General features: G+C 34.2%; 1 protein-coding gene across 3 annotated transcripts; it reads left to right on the top strand.

Moving 5' to 3' along the window:
• The first annotated feature begins 1046 nt into the window (after positions 1 to 1046).
• LOC117327392 lies at positions 1047 to 10509 on the top strand. Of its 3 annotated transcripts, none has more exons than XM_033884343.1 (3): positions 1047 to 1560; positions 9689 to 9802; positions 10238 to 10509. In XM_033884343.1, the coding sequence occupies exons 1-3, from the start codon at positions 1245 to 1247 to the stop codon at positions 10279 to 10281; spliced, it is 474 nt and encodes a 157-aa protein (XP_033740234.1). In that variant the 5' UTR covers positions 1047 to 1244; the 3' UTR covers positions 10282 to 10509. The 3 variants fall into 3 exon arrangements, 2 of the variants coding, with proteins under 2 accessions (XP_033740234.1, XP_033740235.1); XM_033884344.1 differs by lacking the exon at positions 1047 to 1560 and adding an exon at positions 8991 to 9333; XR_004532629.1 differs by lacking the exon at positions 1047 to 1560 and adding an exon at positions 9353 to 9458.
• Positions 10510 to 21170: the final 10661 nt, after the last annotated feature.

Genomic DNA, 21170 nt, shown 5'->3' with positions numbered 1-21170 from the left:
TGCCCCATGGTTTCTCAATAGAAGATAGACGCGCTAAACCCCGCCACACATCCTTCCATCAACAACCATGTCTATAAATGAGGATACTAAATTTAATACGGAGTATTTCCCTGTAATCAAGTCTATAAAGAGTCAATAACCAAGAACTTATTCAATCGAGATCAAAATGAATCTAAACTACTTGAACTTGACTTTCTTACCTAAGCATATGACCTTTGCTTGAACATTTATTAAAACGAAGTTATCTCGTTGGCAACGATCATGTGCTCTGTCCATGCTTTTAGTTTATGCTCATCATTGCTTTCATTTTCTATACCGCGCCATAGTTGATATGTTATACGGTGTATTTCTGATTTTGGTATTACAAATCAATATCAGATATGGTTCGACTTTCCTCAGTTCTCATCAGCTGAAACATGGGTATGTAAAGGTCAATATTATAAAATCTAGGTTTGATGTTTCCGTTTTTAGGAACATCGTGTCAATATTGTATTTTCGACGTCCTAATACTTGTGATGCCTTAATGCACAAATGTAAATTTATTCAAATCTATTGATTATTTTATATGCTGATTAATGGGCAACTGTAAATGTGTACAGTCATAATTAAGAGTTCTTTTTTCAGTCTAAAATATTTTAGACAACGATGGATAAGAGATCAGACTCTGTACAGGTCATCTTATGATAGCACAAATATAGCACACCGATGAATCATGTAGGCCAAATATGGCCTAATGCCAAAAAATTAGCATTTTCCTCCTTTAACAGACTCTGTACATGTCACCTTATGATAGCACGAATATATTTGTCTATAATTGTATGTATTTCACAATGCACATTGCCTGGAATAACAATTCCTGGTTGCGTTAATGTCTCTTAACTTAACATCAGAAAAGCTAAGTCAATTAAATTTGATTTTGAGGTAGGTATGGGTTAAAAGGGAAGGTTGACCCTGTACTATACACCTTGACATTACACATTGTAACGGAATACATGACTCGTTACCTTACAGTGCATTGTTCTATGTTTCAAAGTATTGATCATCTCGTGCAGATCATAACTTTTAGTCAACTCAATTGTCACTACGTAAGACTAGAGGGTCCCAGCCGGTCGTCACAACTGATAGAGCGGTCAACATCTGGTCATTCCGTCAAACGATCCAGACCTTACAGTATAGACACGGGACTAATCTAAAGTCATATTTTCAAATCTGTAGAAACCTGAAGCAGACGTTCTAGCGCAAATATGTTTTACCACGAGTATTTTGATGAAATAACCAGATTGCAGTCTTTCAAGGATTGGCCTTTGGAATGCACGTCTGGCATCCTGCTTGCAAAGGAAGGTGTATATTGTTCAAGATCAGACGGCCAAGGGACATGTGCCTTCTGCCACAAACTGACTGATTTAATTAACGGGAATACGCATTTGTTTAGAATAATATCAGAGTTAAACCTTCATTACGATGGGTGTTCTGGTCCGAAAGACACGAGGAACATTCCTATTGTGAACAAGATCCAAGGAAATTCTCATCCACAAGACGAGGACAGGAAATATGGAAAAGGTAAACTTACTTTTGGATCATAACGTCTCCTTACAATTACAAATTTACAAAATCGATTGTAGTGATTATGCATGTTCTTTTTTGTTAATCACTAAAGGCTCATGCCAAACTAGAGTTTTTGTATAAGACATTTGGATTTCCTTCATCAACCTATTAGTTATTTTCAAACACCTTAAAATTTGTCTTTGTATTGGTAACCATCCGGATGACGATACGCGCATTGTCCGGGCATTTCAGGAGACACTGGACAAGTCAGGTAATACACACAGTAAATAAGATTTTTTGTCGCTTTCCAAGCTATATTTTGTCCGTTGCTATTTCATTTTAGTATCCCATTGATCGCATAAAAGATCATGCGGAGCAAACTAAAATGTCTTATTCCTATTCAGCTTTTAAACATACAGTTGGGGGAAATACCATTCTTTTGATAGTGGTAATATTGGTACGGTTAGTAGTCTTTAAAGATATAAATCAGTCAATTCTTCTTTGAAATCGATGAAAAGTACTCGGTGACGGAAATTTAAGTTTATTTAACAAAGCCTGCAGTGCATAACATTCATAAATATTTATTATATTTACGAGAAGAATGAAATACGTTAATTTATCTTTTCAGATGGAAAATGGTCGTACAAAGATATCGTGGATATTTTGGGATAAAAATTGACCCCCTGTCCTTTTGAGATATCACAATCAATTTGATTCGGAAACGCACATCATTTTCGTTTTATTCAGTTTTCCATCAATACAATGTTTAAGTACTTAAACATTCACACGTATATTCACACAAAATGCCCACATCTATCATGGAGTACGCTACATGTATTTTCACAGTAATGATATATTTGTTCACACTAACGTAAATAATACTCTTGCTATGTTATAAGTATAAGACATATTGATATGTGTATATCATTCCATGCATTAGCGTCATTAACAGACCAACTTTTATCAATTAAAACATGTTTATATGCGTGGAAAAGGTGCATGGCAATTATATACGAACAACTGATACATATTGAATGCAAAAAATCTGTTATTTGAGCAAAACAATGAAAACGAAACATGATTGTCTAGTAATAATTGTGTACTTTTTGGCTGAAAGGAAAATATTTGTTTTGGAACAGAACACACAAGCAAATGTTAATGTCTCCATAGATTTGGATTTATTTTATTTCACGTATTATTAACAACCAAGGTTATTTACGGTTGTGCGAGGTTTTGAAGATGGAGGAGAGCCGGAGAGTACCCTGTGAAAAACCACCGGCCTACGGTCAGTACCAAGTGGGTTCGAACTCGCAATCCAGAGTTGGAAAGTTGGTGACAAAGTGGCGGGACATCTTAACGCTCGGCCACTGCGGCCCCTTAATATCTCAAAAAAATGTGTCATATAAACTAATATGTATAGGTAATAAAAGTTCACTAAAATGAATAGTGTTGTCAATTGTTTTTTTTTTGTTTTTTTAATGTTCCTGGTGAAATAATATATTCGTCTTTATAAAATATGAGGCAAGATGACATGCTGTATGGGTGGTTGCTAGTTGATATATAGTACAGTACTAATAAATATTAAATAAGATGTGAGAATATCGCGGCCTCTAAAACCTAAGCCATTCATGAAATCAAAATAAAATGCACCTATCTGTGTTTGTTATGTTTACAAACACATCATAAACTAAAATTAAACATGCAAAATCGTACATTTACAGAGAAGAACATCATCATGTACTTTGACGTTTCTTAAGTCTGGGAAAGCTTTTCATTCTATCCTGGCATTTTATCACAAATTAAACTTAGTCAGTGTTGTTTTCATCACAATTTGCTTTTAAGACTATGCTATTTTAGAATGTCTAAAATCTTTACTGGATTTTCGAAAGTTCTCATTTATTCTGCAAGATTCTCTGGTCTAAAAGGTGAACTGCAGCAAGTCCGGGAAGTATCGATAAGCAGCAACAAGTACAGTATAAACACACTAACACTACAGAGTTTGACTTCATGGGTGAAGTTCACATTCTAATCTTTTATTTAAGCGGTCATGCGAAACTTAAGTCTTAAATCTATATTTGCCACACCAATATGCAAAAACGTTGTTGTGAACATTATCCTAGTTTAAAAATTTGTCGAAATTGCTTACTTATCCAAATGACTTTTCTTTTTAAACAATATAAGTGTTTTGTATGATAGCCTTTGGTACAAAGAATCAGAAAGGCATGCTTTTGTTGAATACCATGAACGTTATATGTATATGAGAAGGTTGGATATTTGCCTTTAAAGCGCAGAAGATTTACTAGATTTATTGACTTACTTGTTTTTAATCATCCATTTATTAGTAATTATTAATCTTGTATTTTGTGATTTTTGGATGTTTGCCATTAAAATACGAAAGACACATTAAATCTATCATGAATTGGCAAAAAATAGCCCATAATAAAAAAAAACTGCTGTATCATCTTAGGTTAATTGGGTTTAACTGGTTAAGACATTTTTGTCTAAACAGGGCTTTGGTTAAGTGTGGCTAGATCAGGAGGTAGGTGATAATGTTAATTTCTTTAATAATTTCAAAATAGGGACTAGATCAATACCACATGCCAATTTATCTGTAAACTTTGCCTTTAATCAACCTTTCTTAATTTAATCAATATTGAAGTTCGCAAGGGTTCTTACATGTACTATAATGAAAGTGGCACAGCTCAAATATAGACGCCGAACCTCTACCAGCAAATGAATATATGTGCGCCTTTTGGGAAAAAAATCCCTGTGTTTGAGATGCAGTTTCTTTAAAACTTTAAAAATATTGTATAATACAGTACATATGTTGTTTGAATATATGTTCAAATCTAAAACTAGATTAAAAAACGAAAATGAAATGTCAGGCACGTCTAATTACCTTTACTATAGATATTGTAAATATATTAGAAAGAAACTGATTCCTTTGTCCTCAAGGAAAAGTCACAGCCAATTTCATTTCATAACTGAAAAAAACAGATTGCTATAACTTAATCAGTGCTGAGTGTTCAAACCACATAAACATCATTTATGCTAGTGACTGCTATCAAATCATCATATAAGCTTTATGTCATAAATGAAATATATGTTATCATTTTTTCATACTCTTTCATGGTAGAACAACGTTAAAACAATGTTTTTGATAATCCGACAATTTGCTCTATTGCAATTACCTATGATTCTATTATTAATAAATACAAACTTTAAATCGTTTAAATTTTAAATGTTGCCATTGTTACTTTGCAGTCTTATTTCTTTTGAAATAAATGAAGCATATCACTGTCATCAAAATACCAAATACATCAAATGGAAACGTGTTTATATAAGTGAAAATAGTAGTGATATATGAATAATTAATGTAATGTGTTATTTAGTTAAAAAAAAAACAGAATCCCTTCGGGTTTATCGCCCCGTGAAGAAGTAGGGTTATTTAAGACCATGTCTCCTTGTAGTAAATGTTGTTAATGACTACCACACTGAATAACATACACCAGGCTCATTTATTGGATCAATGTTCGATATCAATATCAGTTACTCCATTTGTCCTGGGATGGTCGGTTGACACATTGGTAGCACAATGCCTTTCACCTAAATGATTTCGATCCCCAACGGGAAATGTTTGTATAATTTATTTACAGTACTTCATTTGATAACTTTAAAAAGTATCAAAAATCGCATGTAGGTAATAAATACTTCATTAGAATGTTTAGTGTTGCCATTTGTCTTTCTGACACTTTACTGGTGAAATACAAGTCGTCGTAAAAAAAAAGTTATATTATTTTCTGTCTTCATGCCAATGTGTTGATTAAAATTGCTAAAGGGAAATACTCACTTCGAATTTTCATTTACATTTTTTTGTCTTTATATGAAAAGTCCTACTTAGATTTGAAGTTAATCCTTTACTCTAAATCAAAGTAATCTCCAGTTATCTGTTCTTGTAATAACTACAGTTACATGTATATTCTAAGCAATAACTATTCAGAAACGTATTACCGAGCTTGCTTCATTCGTGGTTTTTATTTCAAATTATAACACAATGCCACATAGCGGAGATAATAATCCATCTGCACGATGACGTTTTTTGATTATTTTTTGAAACAAATACTCGTTTAATTCTATCCTGGGATTTTATCACAAAGAAAAACTTCGTTCGGGCATACCATCATAATTTGCTTATGGTACGTATGCTATTTTCGATTGAAAAGCACTAAACTATTCTAGATAAAAAAAACTTAACTCCACCAAGAACCAGCAACATATACAGTGAAAACACTAACACTATGAAGTTTGACTTCAGGGGGAGTGCACGTACCACACAGATGATTGAGACATATACAGGAGTATAAAACTCATTTTTAGAGAAAAAACAATCGTGAAATGAAAAGGTATCACGAGTGCCTCAAAAATACTTTCAAACCTGCGAACAAGTTTCTGAACTACCTGACATTTTCAAAGAATATGGTAAATAGTTTCAATCTCAGAATGGCAGGGTAATTTCAAAAGAGAGTTTTGAATATGAAATGATTTGTTGCCAGAATATGGCAATAACTTCTATACTGAAACTACTGTTTTTTACGTTAGCAGTAATAACAAAGGGAAGCTTTAAATATAATGCCAAGAAAATTTACTTAATAACAAAAAATAAAACAATAAAACCACAAAATAAACAAACTTACACTCATACTATGAAGTTTTTGCTTTATATAAAGAATTATTTAGTGAAAGCAGATCCCCACCTTGTTATTACATTACTTCTGCCCTGATAAAACAACCATGTGTAATACCAGGATGCTAAACTATTTGAAACCTCTGGACTTTCTCAAGAAAGATTCCAAGTAAACGTTTCTTTGGGAAAGCCTGGTTTATAATTGAAATGACTAACTCCAGGAAAAACACCGATGTATTGGAGAAAACTAGTATTTGAGGTTTTATTACATTCTTGAATTGTAGTACTATGAAAATAATTTTTGTATGTTCATATCAATTACACCCCTTTTACATCAGTTTTTAATGCAAATTTGCCTTTTATTATTATAGCTACATTATCATCAAACCATAAGTAGGTCTTTCGGTATATTTCATTTTCGTTCATATTCATTTCATTTACCAGATGCAAGTTTGTAAGCGTTCGAAACATCAGTCGCAAACTTGTTTTTACATTTCATCGCATAGCCGAATATAATCATACATGATGTGAGCAGTAATTTGACAACATGTCTTTGTTTTCATTGCTGGTTTTACTACATACTTCTATTTAGATGCGGATCAAACGCATCTTGTAATTCAGCCTCATTTAATTGTCTATAAGGAAACTGAAATATCGAACCACAGTTACTGTAGTTTTGATAAACAAGTTTTCCTTTCATTCTTTCCACTTTACTGTTAACTTGCAGGTAAGTGTACAAAAAAACGTTTCCTCGGGGTGGGACACTGCAATAAATAAAACATTAAGTTGTGAAACACCAATTGCTTCAATTATGTTATTTTACCAATTAAATGTGACATTTTTTTTATTCCATGATCAGATTAGTATGGTGGGTTTTTTTTTTTGTTTTTTGTTTTTTGTTTTTTTGTGTTTTTTTTTTTAATTTCGGTTTATGTATCTCATGTTAACTAGCGAGGAATTTAATTGAAAGATTTGGATACTTTTTCCTTCCCCATTATAAGTCCACCTCCGGAAGCTTCTATTTACTCCAGTTCCTCGATTTTTTTTTAAATATCTATTTTCAATTCTGATATAATTTTGCATTGAATACAGTTTACTAATTGCTTCTTTTCGTGACAATTTTGTCCCGTTAAGGTTCATGACCAGACTTCCAGTAAACATTATTTGCTATTGAAATAGTTTGTAGAAACACCAGGGTGTTTACGAGATTAGCTATGGTTTTACCCGTGTTTCATTTGTAAATGGAACACTCTTGTATTCACAAAGACCTACCAACTCTTCCTAATAAACCAAATTGTTGGTTCGTTTGCAGCGAGAATAGATAGAATCTTCAAAAAAATCTATCTCAAAAAAGGTTACAGGTAAAAAATTACACTTTTTTATGTATAACCATATGGCATTTACAAAGGTACTCCTATGCTTGAATTCTAAAAATTCATTTTAAATTTCAACTTTCAGTGTTTCAAACTCACCTACCCTATGCAACAATAGACCACTTCAGAGGGGTAGGTGCATGTGTCGATAATTTTTTGGAATTTATAATCAATACTCAGGTAAATATTGATAGCAGTACCTTTCCGACGAATGGAAAACAACTTGTTTTATTTTCATAATGATGCTAATTCCAGAAATGGCTCTGGGTTTTTTTGAAAGGAAATACTTTTTGCCATTGGATTTGCTAATATTGGGCAATGTATAGTGAAATACACAGATAGTATGTCCTTGGATTGTAAAAGTGCAAGGTAATCTGGGGTCCACTGCAGGTACATTATACAATTTCAATGGAATCTTACATAACAACGTGTTTCAGTTACGTTAAATACCCAATGCAGTACCTCATCAGCAAAACCTGTTTGGAAGCCAGTAAGGTGTCTGCGGTCAAGCATGACGGTGTTACAATAGGATTCATTGAGAGTTGAGTCTCAAAAGCCCTGGGCATATACGGCCAGGTGTGACTACCGTAGTCGCTTCGTAAGAAGCCCTGGGTTTACAGGTAAAATACATCTGAACAGTGATTTTATGTCAGAAGTGTGAACATGTACCTTAAGTGCCAGACAATTGTGTTGTACATACTGCGGTAAAATTAAAAGACAGTTATAAACATCACTACCCTTAATTCTATGCCTGTTTCGTAGGCTAATAGTCACACAACACAGAATATATATAAATACAGCGAGGCAGATCCCCACCCTGATAAATATTTCAATCCAACTTATCATATTATTTCTAAAAGAAACCAGAAAATGTTATTTGTCGGAATAATTACGAAATACATTTTTCTTTCGAAGTCAATCAGAAAAAAGACGTATATAAATTGTATTACATAATACAGCAGTCGCTTTAACACATATCTAATATCAACATTAGCGAAGAGGTTTAAAAGTCGTTTAACAGAATAAATTAGTTGCTCGGTATTGAAGGAATTTAACCTAACGATAAAACCCCTCGTAAAACCTTTTGAACCATCTGATCAACTGATTTTTTTGCAGTTGATATTTTCACAACGAATATAATACTTGTAAATATATTTACACCAGTGGAATGTCAGTGTTACACTAGCATTTACATATCGGATTTCAAAAACTCAAGGTACGTGAATACATTGTGTATCAACATTAAAACTCAAGTGCAAAGGCGATACTCGATGTTACAAGCGTATAATATCCTTGCTACCACTGTACGCGTCACAGTCCAAAAATCATGCCTGCAAATTTCCAGCCGACTGAAATTATCATTATAATTGTACGTTCACCACTACTCACCAAGAGCGGTTGTGTATAACACCAAGATGAGCTTCCGCGGATATTTTGATGAAATGGTCAGGTTACGATCTTTCAAGGATTGGCCGTTGACATGCACCTCTGGCATTTTGCTTGCGAAGCAAGGTGTTTATTGTTTTAAGTCAGACGGTCAAGTGATTTGTGCCTTTTGTCTTAAACATACACATTTACGGAACGAGAATACGAGTCTGTTTAGAATAATACCAGACTTAAACCTTCATCACGATTGGTGTTCCGGCACAAACGACAAGAGGAACATTCGAATTTGTAACAGTATTCAAAGAAGTTTTCATCCACAAGACGGGGACAGGAAATATGGAAATGGTAAATTTTAGTGTTTGCTTACAATTACAAGTACGAGAAGAACGATTGCAATAATTGTCCTACAATTTCTATGTTATCTTTCAGTAAACGCCAATGCCACTCCCGCGCCATGGCGGAGGTACACGGTAGGTCAATCTTCATTGAGTACCCTTGTAACCTTTGTTGTAGTCTTAAGATAATGGGCTTTCGGAAAGCAAATCATAACCTTGCAACATTTTTGTCGCAAATTTATTACTTTGTTCATTATGGAGATAATGACATTTAAAGAATATATGTAATATGTATGGACAATAACTTGTATCATACCGTATTCCTAATTTTGTTGCATTTTGAACTATTTTGATGTTTATTGCAGCACGCTTTTTAGGAGTCAGACTAGAGGGAATCATGGCCCTACAAGAAATATATGACCACCCTGGTGACGATACGCGCATTGTACTGGCATTTCAGGAGACACTGGCAAAGTCAGGTAATATATACAGTAAATGAAGTGTTTAATCACCTTCTAAAGTATATTTTGTCCATGGCTATCATTTTAAAGTATCCCCTTGATTGCTTTAAAGACGGAGAATTACATACAAAATAGACGGAACAATATGAAATTTCTTTGGATGTGCATCTAATTATTTTTTTTAATTTTGACGATAAAATCACGAGCTCAAACATTTGGGGATAAATATGAGCTTGATGAAGATCGTAATGAGGGTAAAGTACGTATAAAGATATACAACAACTGATTCTGACTTGAAATCGATGGTAACTACTCTGTGCTGGAGATTTAGCTTCTTTAAAACAATTAATTTCGTATGATATAGTATGTATTCTTTAAACATGTATTCATATTATTTACGGGATAGGAAAACGAAGGCAGCTTAAATGAAAGTATGTCTTACTATCTTTTTAGGTGGAGAATGGTCCTTCGAAGATATTATAGATAAATTGGAATAGAAATTGACCCCATTGTCCTTTTGGAAATGTCGCAGTCAATTTGATTTGGAAACTGAAAAATCGTGTATGATCTATTCAGTGCTGAGAGTTAAAACCACATATACATAATTTATGTGAGCTATTTTGTCAGTCATATGTCCTATATTTCTCAATAAAATGGATGTTATTATTTTGTACATTATTTTCCTGGTTAAACAACTTAAAAAATAATAATAACAACAATTTAGACTCTTGTTATTAGCTGATTTCTATTCTAAATAAACGCAACAATTGAATGCTTTGTTACCTTGTTGTCCTATATCTTTTTGAAATCAATGAAGCACATTACCAACATTAACAGACCAAATATTGCTAATAGAAAGGTGTTTGCATATGTGAAAAATGTTGTTGTATTTGATCCAGGGATGTATATTGCATTAATGTGTTATTTTGAAGAAGTTTCCAAAAGACGTCCACTATTCCGTCTGCCTGTTCCAACCTCTTACACAGAACAAGATATTAATTTTAGAAGCCATCTCAAAATAGGTGATTTTTGTCGATTTATGCAGAGAAATACAATTTCAACTTACCAGAAACCCAATGACTGTTGTATTAAGTTTTCAGTCATGTTATATATCAAAATATATACAGTGATTCGGATGGACTGTTTAATATATGTTAGTTAGGTTTAGTATATGGTGTCTTTTATTTGAAATGAACAGAGAAACTTGGTTGCACCAAGACTCTAAAGTTGACTTGAGCATTTGAAAGGGGATCATCAGGAGACTTGGAGACTAAGAGGTTTGCTTACAGACATGTACCCTGAGATGAATTAAAATAATTCTTGAGAATTAAGAGAAAGATTTGAACTATAAATAATATTTTCCAAAACTAGAGGTGATTATGGAGAAATGCATCAGTTCCAAAAAAGTTTGATTGTCTAATTTGTATATTTGGTTTTGTTGTTCCTAAGATATTTTAAAGTTTTGGTAGTTTATACAGAAGTTTACTTGACTCTTCATTTGCATATAGTTTTATAGTCGATGCATATTTTCCTTGGCAAGTGCTGATGATAAAAGCTTGCCAGAATAACATATACACTTTATAGTCCTCGTTAGAATATACCCCTGTCTTTATTTACCGTATTCTATATGAAAAAAAGATACAATTATTAGGTGATCAACTTAATTCACTAAGTAGCTTATCTAAGATGGTTTTTTTAATCTATATAAAACCGTAAAATGAACTCGGATATTTAACTAATACCGCTATACAGTTGCAGATGCTAGGCAAGATAATGAATACGCTAGGACGTTTTTAATGTCAGGTTTTGAGTTTTAACGAACAATCCTCAGGTCACCTTATTGGTTATACGGACCAGTACACTGGCTGTACAATAGACCTTGTGAAAAGGTGAAGTTTGTCATAATGAGCGGCAACCTGTTTGGTTAACCAATAGAGGTGTTATAAATAGATAAATGAAGAACAAAACGCTACAGGATGATCTTAGATTCTTCTCCCTGGCGTCACACCAACGACATTACAGCAGTCACATTGGTAAATACAAGAACGTTTCTTTAGAATTATCATAAATTCCTGTTTCATGGGAAAAAATATAAATATCATGATAACATTATGATTGAAATTAAATTTGCAACGTGACCATCACGATTGAATTTAATACTGATGTTTCTGGTCTCACTTTATCCATTTAATTTAATGTTAATGCCAAATTTCAGCCACACATAAGCTACCATATAATGCACATCATATCTCGAAAGACACTCGTGAGAGACTTATTGTTTAACACAAACATTTATTTCCCCAGAGCTGGTATACACTGGAATTTCCAAATAACAATCACACAAACTATTTACAATCATTTTCTCACCCAGTGACAGACTTGGTAGCTATCAACCAATGTCCACGTTACACTTAGTACCATATTGTGGTCGTACCCGTTTAAAACTACAATATATACAATATTTGAAAAAATAATGGTCGTGTTTGCCATAAAAGGTATGAAACACTACAATATGCTATCATGAGCTCCGATTCCCGGATGCAAGCAAACCATTACTAATTTGAATTTCCTATATTGGAAGCCACCTCATGAATACCGTCCCTCTTTGTTATGAAGAAGTCACACATACATTCATTAAATCAACATCAAACTATCATTATCCTCAAGCTCCTTACAAAATTTAACCAGAATTCTAGTATTATCTTTTGCTTATTGGTAGTTACGTGTCTGGTTTAATAGTAGATTTTTCCCTGGTAGAAGCACATCACCAAACAATTAGTTGCATTATTACATCAAGCCTTAAGTGCTCCATTTCATATACTTGTCACCACGACTCCCTATCAACAATCTTTCAACGCTTAGGGTTTAATGCTGTACATTGTTTATAAATCTTCAAACGAAACCATAGTCGATGAAATGAACGTTGGTATGGAGAAGTAGTTACGAAACATAATTTTTTTTCTCAAGTTTATAACAATGCAAATATGTCATACATGAACAATTTAACTTTCACACATTTTCATTCACCAATGAACCTTCATTCATAATTAATTTCATAATTGATTGTGATTGTGTGGAATTGACCTACTGTTAATTAAATTAAAGTACATATATGGGCATTGTTTGGAAGGGATAGACGTAGGAGAGAAGGTCCTAGAAAAGAGAGAGAGAGAGAGAGAGAGAGAGAGAGAGAGAGAGAGAGATTCTAAAGTTGTGCCAACAAGTTCAAGGGAGTGAACAATGTATGCATTTCAAAATAAAAGTTATGTTGTTTATTTTGGCAAAAACTGACAATAGTGTTTAAGAATTATTAATTAAATTTTCCCATTTTTTTCCATTCAGTATTAAATTTTGATAAAAATAATTCACCTTTATAAACCGCAATATATTTCTGAGTATAATATGTATCTTTGATAACATTCTTAAGTGCCGTTATTGACAATGATGTCTGTAAACATCTCACTTGGTAAATATAATGCTTTATAATTTGAATTATGGTATTATCTATCCTACTATAGATACTATTTTGACGAAATAAACCAAAAATGAAGGTTTCCTTATTATAACCAAATGGGATAAACAATGCATCAAGAAGGAACTCAAAAATTCTTGTACTTTCTCACATTCCCATAGTGTATGAATAATTGTCTCTGTCTCAGACTTACATTGAACACAAATAGCACTATCTGTAAGAGCAACTTTAAATATATAAGAGTTTGTTGTTAGAATGTGTTGGTTTATTCGGTATTGTAACCATTGTAATTTAGAATTTTCTCGTGACAGTAAAAGGTATCATATATATCATTTATCATGTGTCCTCATCAAAATCAAACAATTCATTCCATTTGGTTTTCCCTGTGGATTTGGTACTATTATGGCACAACAAATTGTTGAGTTCCAAAAATCTTGAGTTCCTCTCCTATGCCTATGCTTCATGAATACTTCTAAATTTATGGGTATATATGGATAACTAATCAAACTATTTAAAGTATCATCATTGGACATATAGTTTTTGATAGTGTTAACAATACCTTGATATGTGAGAAAGTTAGTGTTTACATCACATTTTTGTGAAAATTCCACAAAATTACAAAAGGTATTAGAATTATCTTTTGATAAGTCATTTATAATAATGACACAATTTTCAAACCATTTCTTATAGAAAAAAACTCTTGTTTCCTATTTTTAAACATTTATTATACCAGATAGGCATTTTCAGTATATTTTTTCTCTCCTATAGAAACTTCTTTATCTGCTAATTTTCTCCATGACTGGACAATATCTTTCCAAAAAAGGTTTTTACATTTGTCATTAATAATTGATAAATATTCTGAGCCACAATTAAATAACATTTTTTATTAGCATATTTTTCGAATAACACTTGCCATTTACCCCCTGATGTGAATAACCTACGCTTCCAGGTAAGTTTCAAGGCTTCGATAAAAGACTTGACATGAATCATTTTAAGACCCCCTTCTTGGTAGTTTTTAATGAAACATTCTTGATAACGTGTACATTTTAGTTAGTCTGGTGACTGTTGTTCCTTGGTCGGAAACATGACCAATTATTCCTTATTTACTGCGAGAAAAAAAACTGCTCCCATATGTTGCCGTGCATTATTTGTGATAATCTACAAAAGCCAACTCGAATTTGACCGTATTCAGTGTAAACTGGTCCACTGTTACCTTACAGGATGTGTTTTTCAACTGTATTTGGTGATTGACATTATAAAATAACCATTTTCATAGATAAGGTGACATTTTGAATTTTAGACTTAGATTTATTAGGTACAGCATTTACGCCCATGCGAAGTCGGTTTGAGCGCCGGCCACGTAGCCTCAGGCGAAGATGCGTGGTAAGACGCTCCCTACCCGTATCATTATGTGTTTCTCACGCACGGCCAGTCCGTGCTGTCGTGGCTGTGTCCTTGGGGGAAGACACTTTACCGTAATTGCTCTGGATTTTATGCAACTGAACTTCCGTATATTCAGTGATTTAGTTACCATCTACAGAATGTACTACAAGGAGACCACACCTCATAATGACGCTGACTGTTAACGGGACGAAAACCCAGTAACACAAACAAAACAACTCCCTCGCCAACCTGCATAGTGTCAACTTTGTCATCTCATACGCAGTTTCTAATCTTATAAAAGACCTTATGCATAATGCTGTAAATATGAACACGTTAATAGAATTTTTCCTCAATATTATGACAGGAAATGATAGCCGTCTTTGAACTTGATATTAGAAAATCAAATCAAATCACTTTCGAGTCAGGCGATTGTTTTAAAAAAGAATATAAGTTTGAATCCGATTAATGGTCTTTTTTTTTACATAGTTTTAAGATTTATACAAAGAACTGTATGGCTACGCTTGCTTGCAGAGTCAAATACGGCTTGACAGAATAACGTTTAGATATGGAAATACTGGTAATAACTGTAACTACGCTCAGTTTTCAAGCTATATCAGATAAGCCATTTTCATCAGATAAATACGATAAATCAGAGGTATAACAAACTTAAACTATTCATGTATGATTTATTTTTCAGGAATCCAATCAAGCACATTACCGACACTAACAGACCAAATATTGCTAATAGAAAGGTGTTTGCATATGTGAAAAATGTTTTTGTATTTGATCATGAGATGTATATTGCATTAATGTGTTATTTTGAAGAAGAAGAAGAAGAAGAAGAAGAAGAAGAAGAAGAAACCCCTCTTTTTAGGTTTAAAAAGTTGAATTGGTTATTAGTTTGCTGTTTCATCGCCTCCAAAAACACTTTTTAGAATAAAGTTTCCAAAAGACGTCCACTATTCCGTCTGCCTGTTCCAACATCTTAGACAGAACAAGAGATTTATTTGGGAAGCTATCTCAAAATAGGTGATTTTTGTCGATATATGCAGAGAAATACAATTTCATCTTACCAGAAACCCAATGACTGTTGTATTAAGTTTTCAGTCATGTTATATATCAAAATATATACAGTGATTCGGATGGACTGTTTAATATATGTTAGTTAGGTTTAGTATATGGTGTCTTTTATTTGAAATGAACAGAGAAACTTGGTTGCACCAAGACTCTAAAGTTGACTTGAGCATTTGAAAAGGGGTCATTAGGAGACTTAGAGATGTGCTTACAGACATGCGCCCTGAGATGAATTAAAATAATTCTTGAAAATTAAGAGAAAGATTTGAACTATAAATAATATTTTCCAAAATAGAGATGATTATGGAGAAATGCACCAGTTCCCAATAAGTGTAATGTAGATTAATTGTCTAATTTGTATATTTGGTTTTGTTGTTCCTAAGATATTTTAAGGTTTTGGCAGTTTATACAGAAGTTTATTTGACTCTTCACTTGCTTAAATTATTTTGCATATATTTTTATAGTCGATGCATATCTACCTTGGCGAGTGCTGATGATAAAAGTTTGCCAGAATAACATGTATACGTTATAGTCCTCGTTAAACTATACCCTTGTCTTGATTTAGCGTATTCAATATGAATAAAGATAGGTTATCGACTTAATTCACTAAGTAGCTTATCTAAGATGATTTTTTAATCTATATAATGATATAGATAGACAAAACCGCAAAGTGAACTCGGATATTTAACTAATACCGCTATACAGTTGCAGATGCTAGGCAAGATAATGAATACACTTGGACGTTTTTAATGCCAGGTTTTGAGTTTAAACGAACAATCCTCAGGTCACCTTATTGGTTATACGGACCAGTACACTCGGCTTTACAATAGACCTTGTCATAATGAGCGGCAACCTGTTTGGTTAACCAATAGAGATGTTATAAATAGATAAAAGAAGAACAAAACGCTACAGGATAATCTTAGATTCTTCTCCGTCACACCAACGACATTACAGCAGTCACATTGGTAAATACAAGAACGTTTCTTTAGAATTATCATAAATTCCTGTTTCATGGGGTTTCCCTACGGAAAAAAATTATAAATATCATGATAACATTATGATTGAAATTAAATTTGCAACGTGACCATCACGATTGAATTTAATACTGATGTTTCTGGTCTCCATTTAATTTAATGTTAATACCAAATTGCAGCCACACATAAGCTACCATATAATGCACATCATATCTCGAAAGACACTCGTGAGAGACTTATTGTTAAACACAAACATTTATTTCCCCAGAGCTGGTAAACACTGGCATTTCCAAATAACAAGCACACAAACGATTTACTATCATTTTCTCACCCAGTGACAGACTTGGTAGCTATCAACCAATATTTGAAATAATCATTGTTGTGTATGCCATATATGTCATATACTTATCACCACGCCTCCCTATCCAACAATCTTGTAACTCTAAGGGATTATTGCTTTACATTGTTTTTACGTTGGTATGGAGAAGTAGTTGCAAAACATTCTTGATAACGTGAATATTTTAGTTAGTCTGGTGACGTTTGTTCCTTGGTCGGACCTGACTGATTATTCCTAATTTACTGCAAGTAAAAACTGTTCCCATATGTTGTTGTGCATTAATTTGATAATCTTCAAAGGCAACTCTAATTTGACCGTATAATGTACGGAGAGAGATTGCGTGGGAAAATTCTCAAGCCAGTGTTAATGCTGCACACATGTTATATCACATGACCCTTCTGAAGGAGTGTTATGCAGTGTAAACTGGTCCACTGTTACCAGGTACCTTACATGATGTGTTTTTCAACTGTATTTGGTGATTGACATTATAAAATAACCATTTTCATAGACATGGTGACCTTTTGGATTTTAGACTTAGATTTATTAGGTACAGCATTAACGCTTATAGTCCAGGCAATGAATGACTTAGGTTGGACAAAATTTTTAACAAAGGTTTTTCAACTGAAATGGGCTAAGTAATGGTACAATAGAACACAGAAAAAAATCCACTCGAATCCCCCCATGGCAAAACCTCGTTTTCGTCCAAAATCCAAGATGGCCGCCATTACAGAAGGTTCAACTTTTCAAACGGTCATAGTATTGGAACTAAGTGACTTCGAAAGTGACATTTAAGGTGTCAATTTCAGCTAATTTTAGGGTAACGAATTGTTTGGTGATACTTTCAAAGTCATCAGAGGTCAATAACATATTTGTTAAGGAAGTTGCAAGCTAAATGACCAAAATAAATCAAAATTCAAGTATTGTAACGCTTTGTCGGTCTCCAGACATGACTATTTGCCATTTACAGTCATTCATTTGATAATTAACAGTTAGATACTCAACAGTTAAATATCATAAATGTAAGATGAAGTTATGTTTAAGCCATAAATGCAGCAGTTTTGTCAAATAGATATGAAGAAGAAACAACACAAATGATGCCGTTGCAAACGGTTTTAACGGTTTTACTTGTATCTATTAATAATCAAATGATATAGCATACATTTGAACATCGGCGTTCGTTATTAATCAAGCACCAATCCAGATTAACATCCCGTGATATCATCGTCTACCTCCATGTCTTCATCGTCCTGGCTCTCTGAGGGTAGTCCGTTTAAACATGTGAGGCTTCGGCACTGACCTCATGCTGGTATACATCATAACAATCAATTCTTACAGCAAGTGCATTTTTTGGGGTATATTTCCCACCAATCTAATTAAAATCTAGATGTTCAGGTAACGTAGTGAGAATGACCATCTATATTTTAATTAGATTGATTTCCCACTGGAGTTACACCTTATGATTGAAATTAGTCTTTCTGGTGCAGCTGGCTTGGTCACCAGGATTGGTACAAGACCAGCCGTAGAGGACTTTTGCCATCCCTCAGAGTGATCAGAGGAGATGTTCTTATCGCGCCAAGCTTGCATCTGATGATATGTCCGATGGCTGTAATAAGCGGTTGCATTGCTGGTAGGAGGCGATTTCTTAGGATACACGAATCCTGCAGAAGTTGCCACTTTTAGCTGAAACTTTGTCACTCCTGCCGCGTTAAGGTTTGGTGCAGACATGGTCCCGTATATTGCCAACATGGCATCTTCTCCTGCTCTTTCGATGTCATCTTTTGATGAAGATGGAGACATGGAAACGGATGAAGACCGTTGTAGTGCTTTGAACATGGTAAGGACGGTTACTTTTCCTATTCCATTAGGCCCTGACGTGGTAACGCATCCACTAAATGCGTGCAGAAAAAGTATAGCTCCAGCAAGACAGGGATCCAGAGTCTTCACGTTAGTGACAGAAGCCGTCTGCCTTGATGTCAACATGTACAGGTATTCGCTGTGGTCACTGATATCTGCATGATGTACCTGGAGCTACAATACATCGGGATCTTCAGCAACGACAGCTGTTGGCTTTATAGCCGCATAAAGACATACAAGTGTGCATATTTTGTCAGACACTGACGCTGAAACGCCCACATCGTATCCTTTCCGACGACATTGGGCTTTAGCCTTGGTGCTGGAGTAATGGTACTCGTCAAATACCACCAATGCGTGGCCGAAACTTTCATGGACATTGCGGGTATACATTTCTACGTAGTTGGCATGTTTAGGCCACGAAAACTTGTGGAGCAACCTTCCCCCATCAGTTACAAACTGCAATCCTATGTCGATCACGTCTCGGGTGATTCTTAAAGGAGCAAGCTTCAGTAGATGGTTATGATTTCAGCTTTGTCCCCTGTTTGCATACACAAATAGTTATCAAAGAGTTACGGAGGGTATGAATAGAGTTCGTATTTGAAGAGTTCAAAAAGAGAAATATCGTTGATACCTGTAACAAGGGGAAGCTGATACAGACGCTGGGGGTCCATTTCGATTCGCTCACTAGACGCTGATTTTACATGGACAGCTGAGGCTAGGGTATGCACTTGATTCTTCTGAGAAAAGTTGTAACCTGCCACAGATTTACCACCCATGGAAGCAAGAATCTTGTTGCCATCATTTTTGGCATTAGCTGTGTTTACTTATTCTTCTGCCACTTGACCCCGTTCAATAATCACCTCAATCAGTTTCTGAATATCAGACATGTCATGTCGGATACGTGATTTTGCAAGGTAACGATGCCCATCTGCGGTATTAGAAGGACAACCCTGCTTTCTCGAAGATAGTATTGCTAACCTCTGCACATATCGGTCCGAAGGGTAGGAAAAGTAGGCGAGTAATTTCAGTGAAGCTAAGCCCACGTGTCAGACCCCCACTTGACTTGATGCTAGCCATAAGAACTTGCTCGATGAAGAAATCCGTAAATATCCCTGACCACACACCATCAGTTCTCCTGACAGGAAAGAGTCCATTCGTGAAAGCTGCATGTACGGGTGGGCACGTTCTAGTTCAAACATTTTAGGGATGATGAGAGGATTTTGTGTATTTGTTGTGCAGCATCTCACACAAAGACTGTAGATACACTTATATTTATGAAACAAACATAGAAAATGCCAGATGAATAAGATGTATCTATTATCTATGCATTACAATAAGCAAAGATTGGATCATGATCAGCACCTGAAAATGAAACAAACAATATCACGGAATCAATATACACAATTTTCGCCAAAATTTGAGTCAAAATTTGATCTAATTTCAAATTGACTTTCATCCTGGAAAAAAAATCTTGATTTTAAATCACTTCAGATGTGTCGAAATCACTTCAGAGGTGTCGCCAAACTAATAACCAACTCAAATCTAGTTGGAAATGACACCTAGAATGTATTTCTAGTCCCCTTATACCTCCTGATATGTCCATTTGAATATTGGCACTTATGTTATGGCGGTCATCTTGGATTTTGGACGAAAACGAGGTTTTGCCATGGAGGGATTCGGGTGGATTTTTTTCTGTGTTCTATTGTACCATTACTTAGCACATTTCAGTTGAGAAACCTTTGTTGAAAATTTTGTCCAACCTCTAATGCAAAAATAAATTTATTGCTTGGACTATATTGCTGTGGAGTTATGTTACACTACTTACTAGTTACTGTGGTGTGTTTACTTCTGTTATCAGGTTAACATAACTGAATAACTGTTTGTCGGCGAAGTGATGCGGAGCATCAAGATGTTCTTGTATGTCTTATGTTTTACAAATCAGTGTCAGATGTTGGTCCATTTTGTGATATAATATTTTAATGGCGACTTTCGAAATAACTGTCTTCGGTTTCATGTATGTGTTCGCGTTCTTTCTAGTGGATAAAATTAGGCGAGTGGCGTATAAATACACTGTAATAATTACGTAAACCGTATTACGCACTCTAGTTTATATATACTGCAGCTCAAAATATAGTTCAGCAAAACGCCAAAAGAAAGATATTCAACAAATTGATTATTTCTTAAATTCCATTGTGTTTTATGTTACAAATATATCAATCATCAAGTGGTAAACTATGTTGTCAATTGAATAAGGACCTGATCGTGACTCATCACATATATGTGTGTATACAG

Source organism: Pecten maximus, chromosome 5 (assembly GCF_902652985.1).
Source record: "Pecten maximus chromosome 5, xPecMax1.1, whole genome shotgun sequence".
NCBI classification, from domain to species: Eukaryota; Metazoa; Mollusca; class Bivalvia; order Pectinida; family Pectinidae; genus Pecten; species Pecten maximus.
Note: the sequence above shows the minus strand (reverse complement) of the source record. Positions and strands in the feature narration are given on the sequence as shown.

Coding starts and splice junctions, on each gene's coding strand:
- LOC117327392 (XM_033884343.1), top strand. CDS start 1,245: ATGTTTTACCACGAGTATTTTGATGAAATAACCAGATTGCAGTCTTTC. Junction 1,561..9,688: donor GGACAGGAAATATGGAAAAG/GTAAACTTACTT, acceptor TGTTTATTGCAG/CACGCTTTTTAGGAGTCAGA. Junction 9,803..10,237: donor GGAGACACTGGCAAAGTCAG/GTAATATATACA, acceptor CTATCTTTTTAG/GTGGAGAATGGTCCTTCGAA.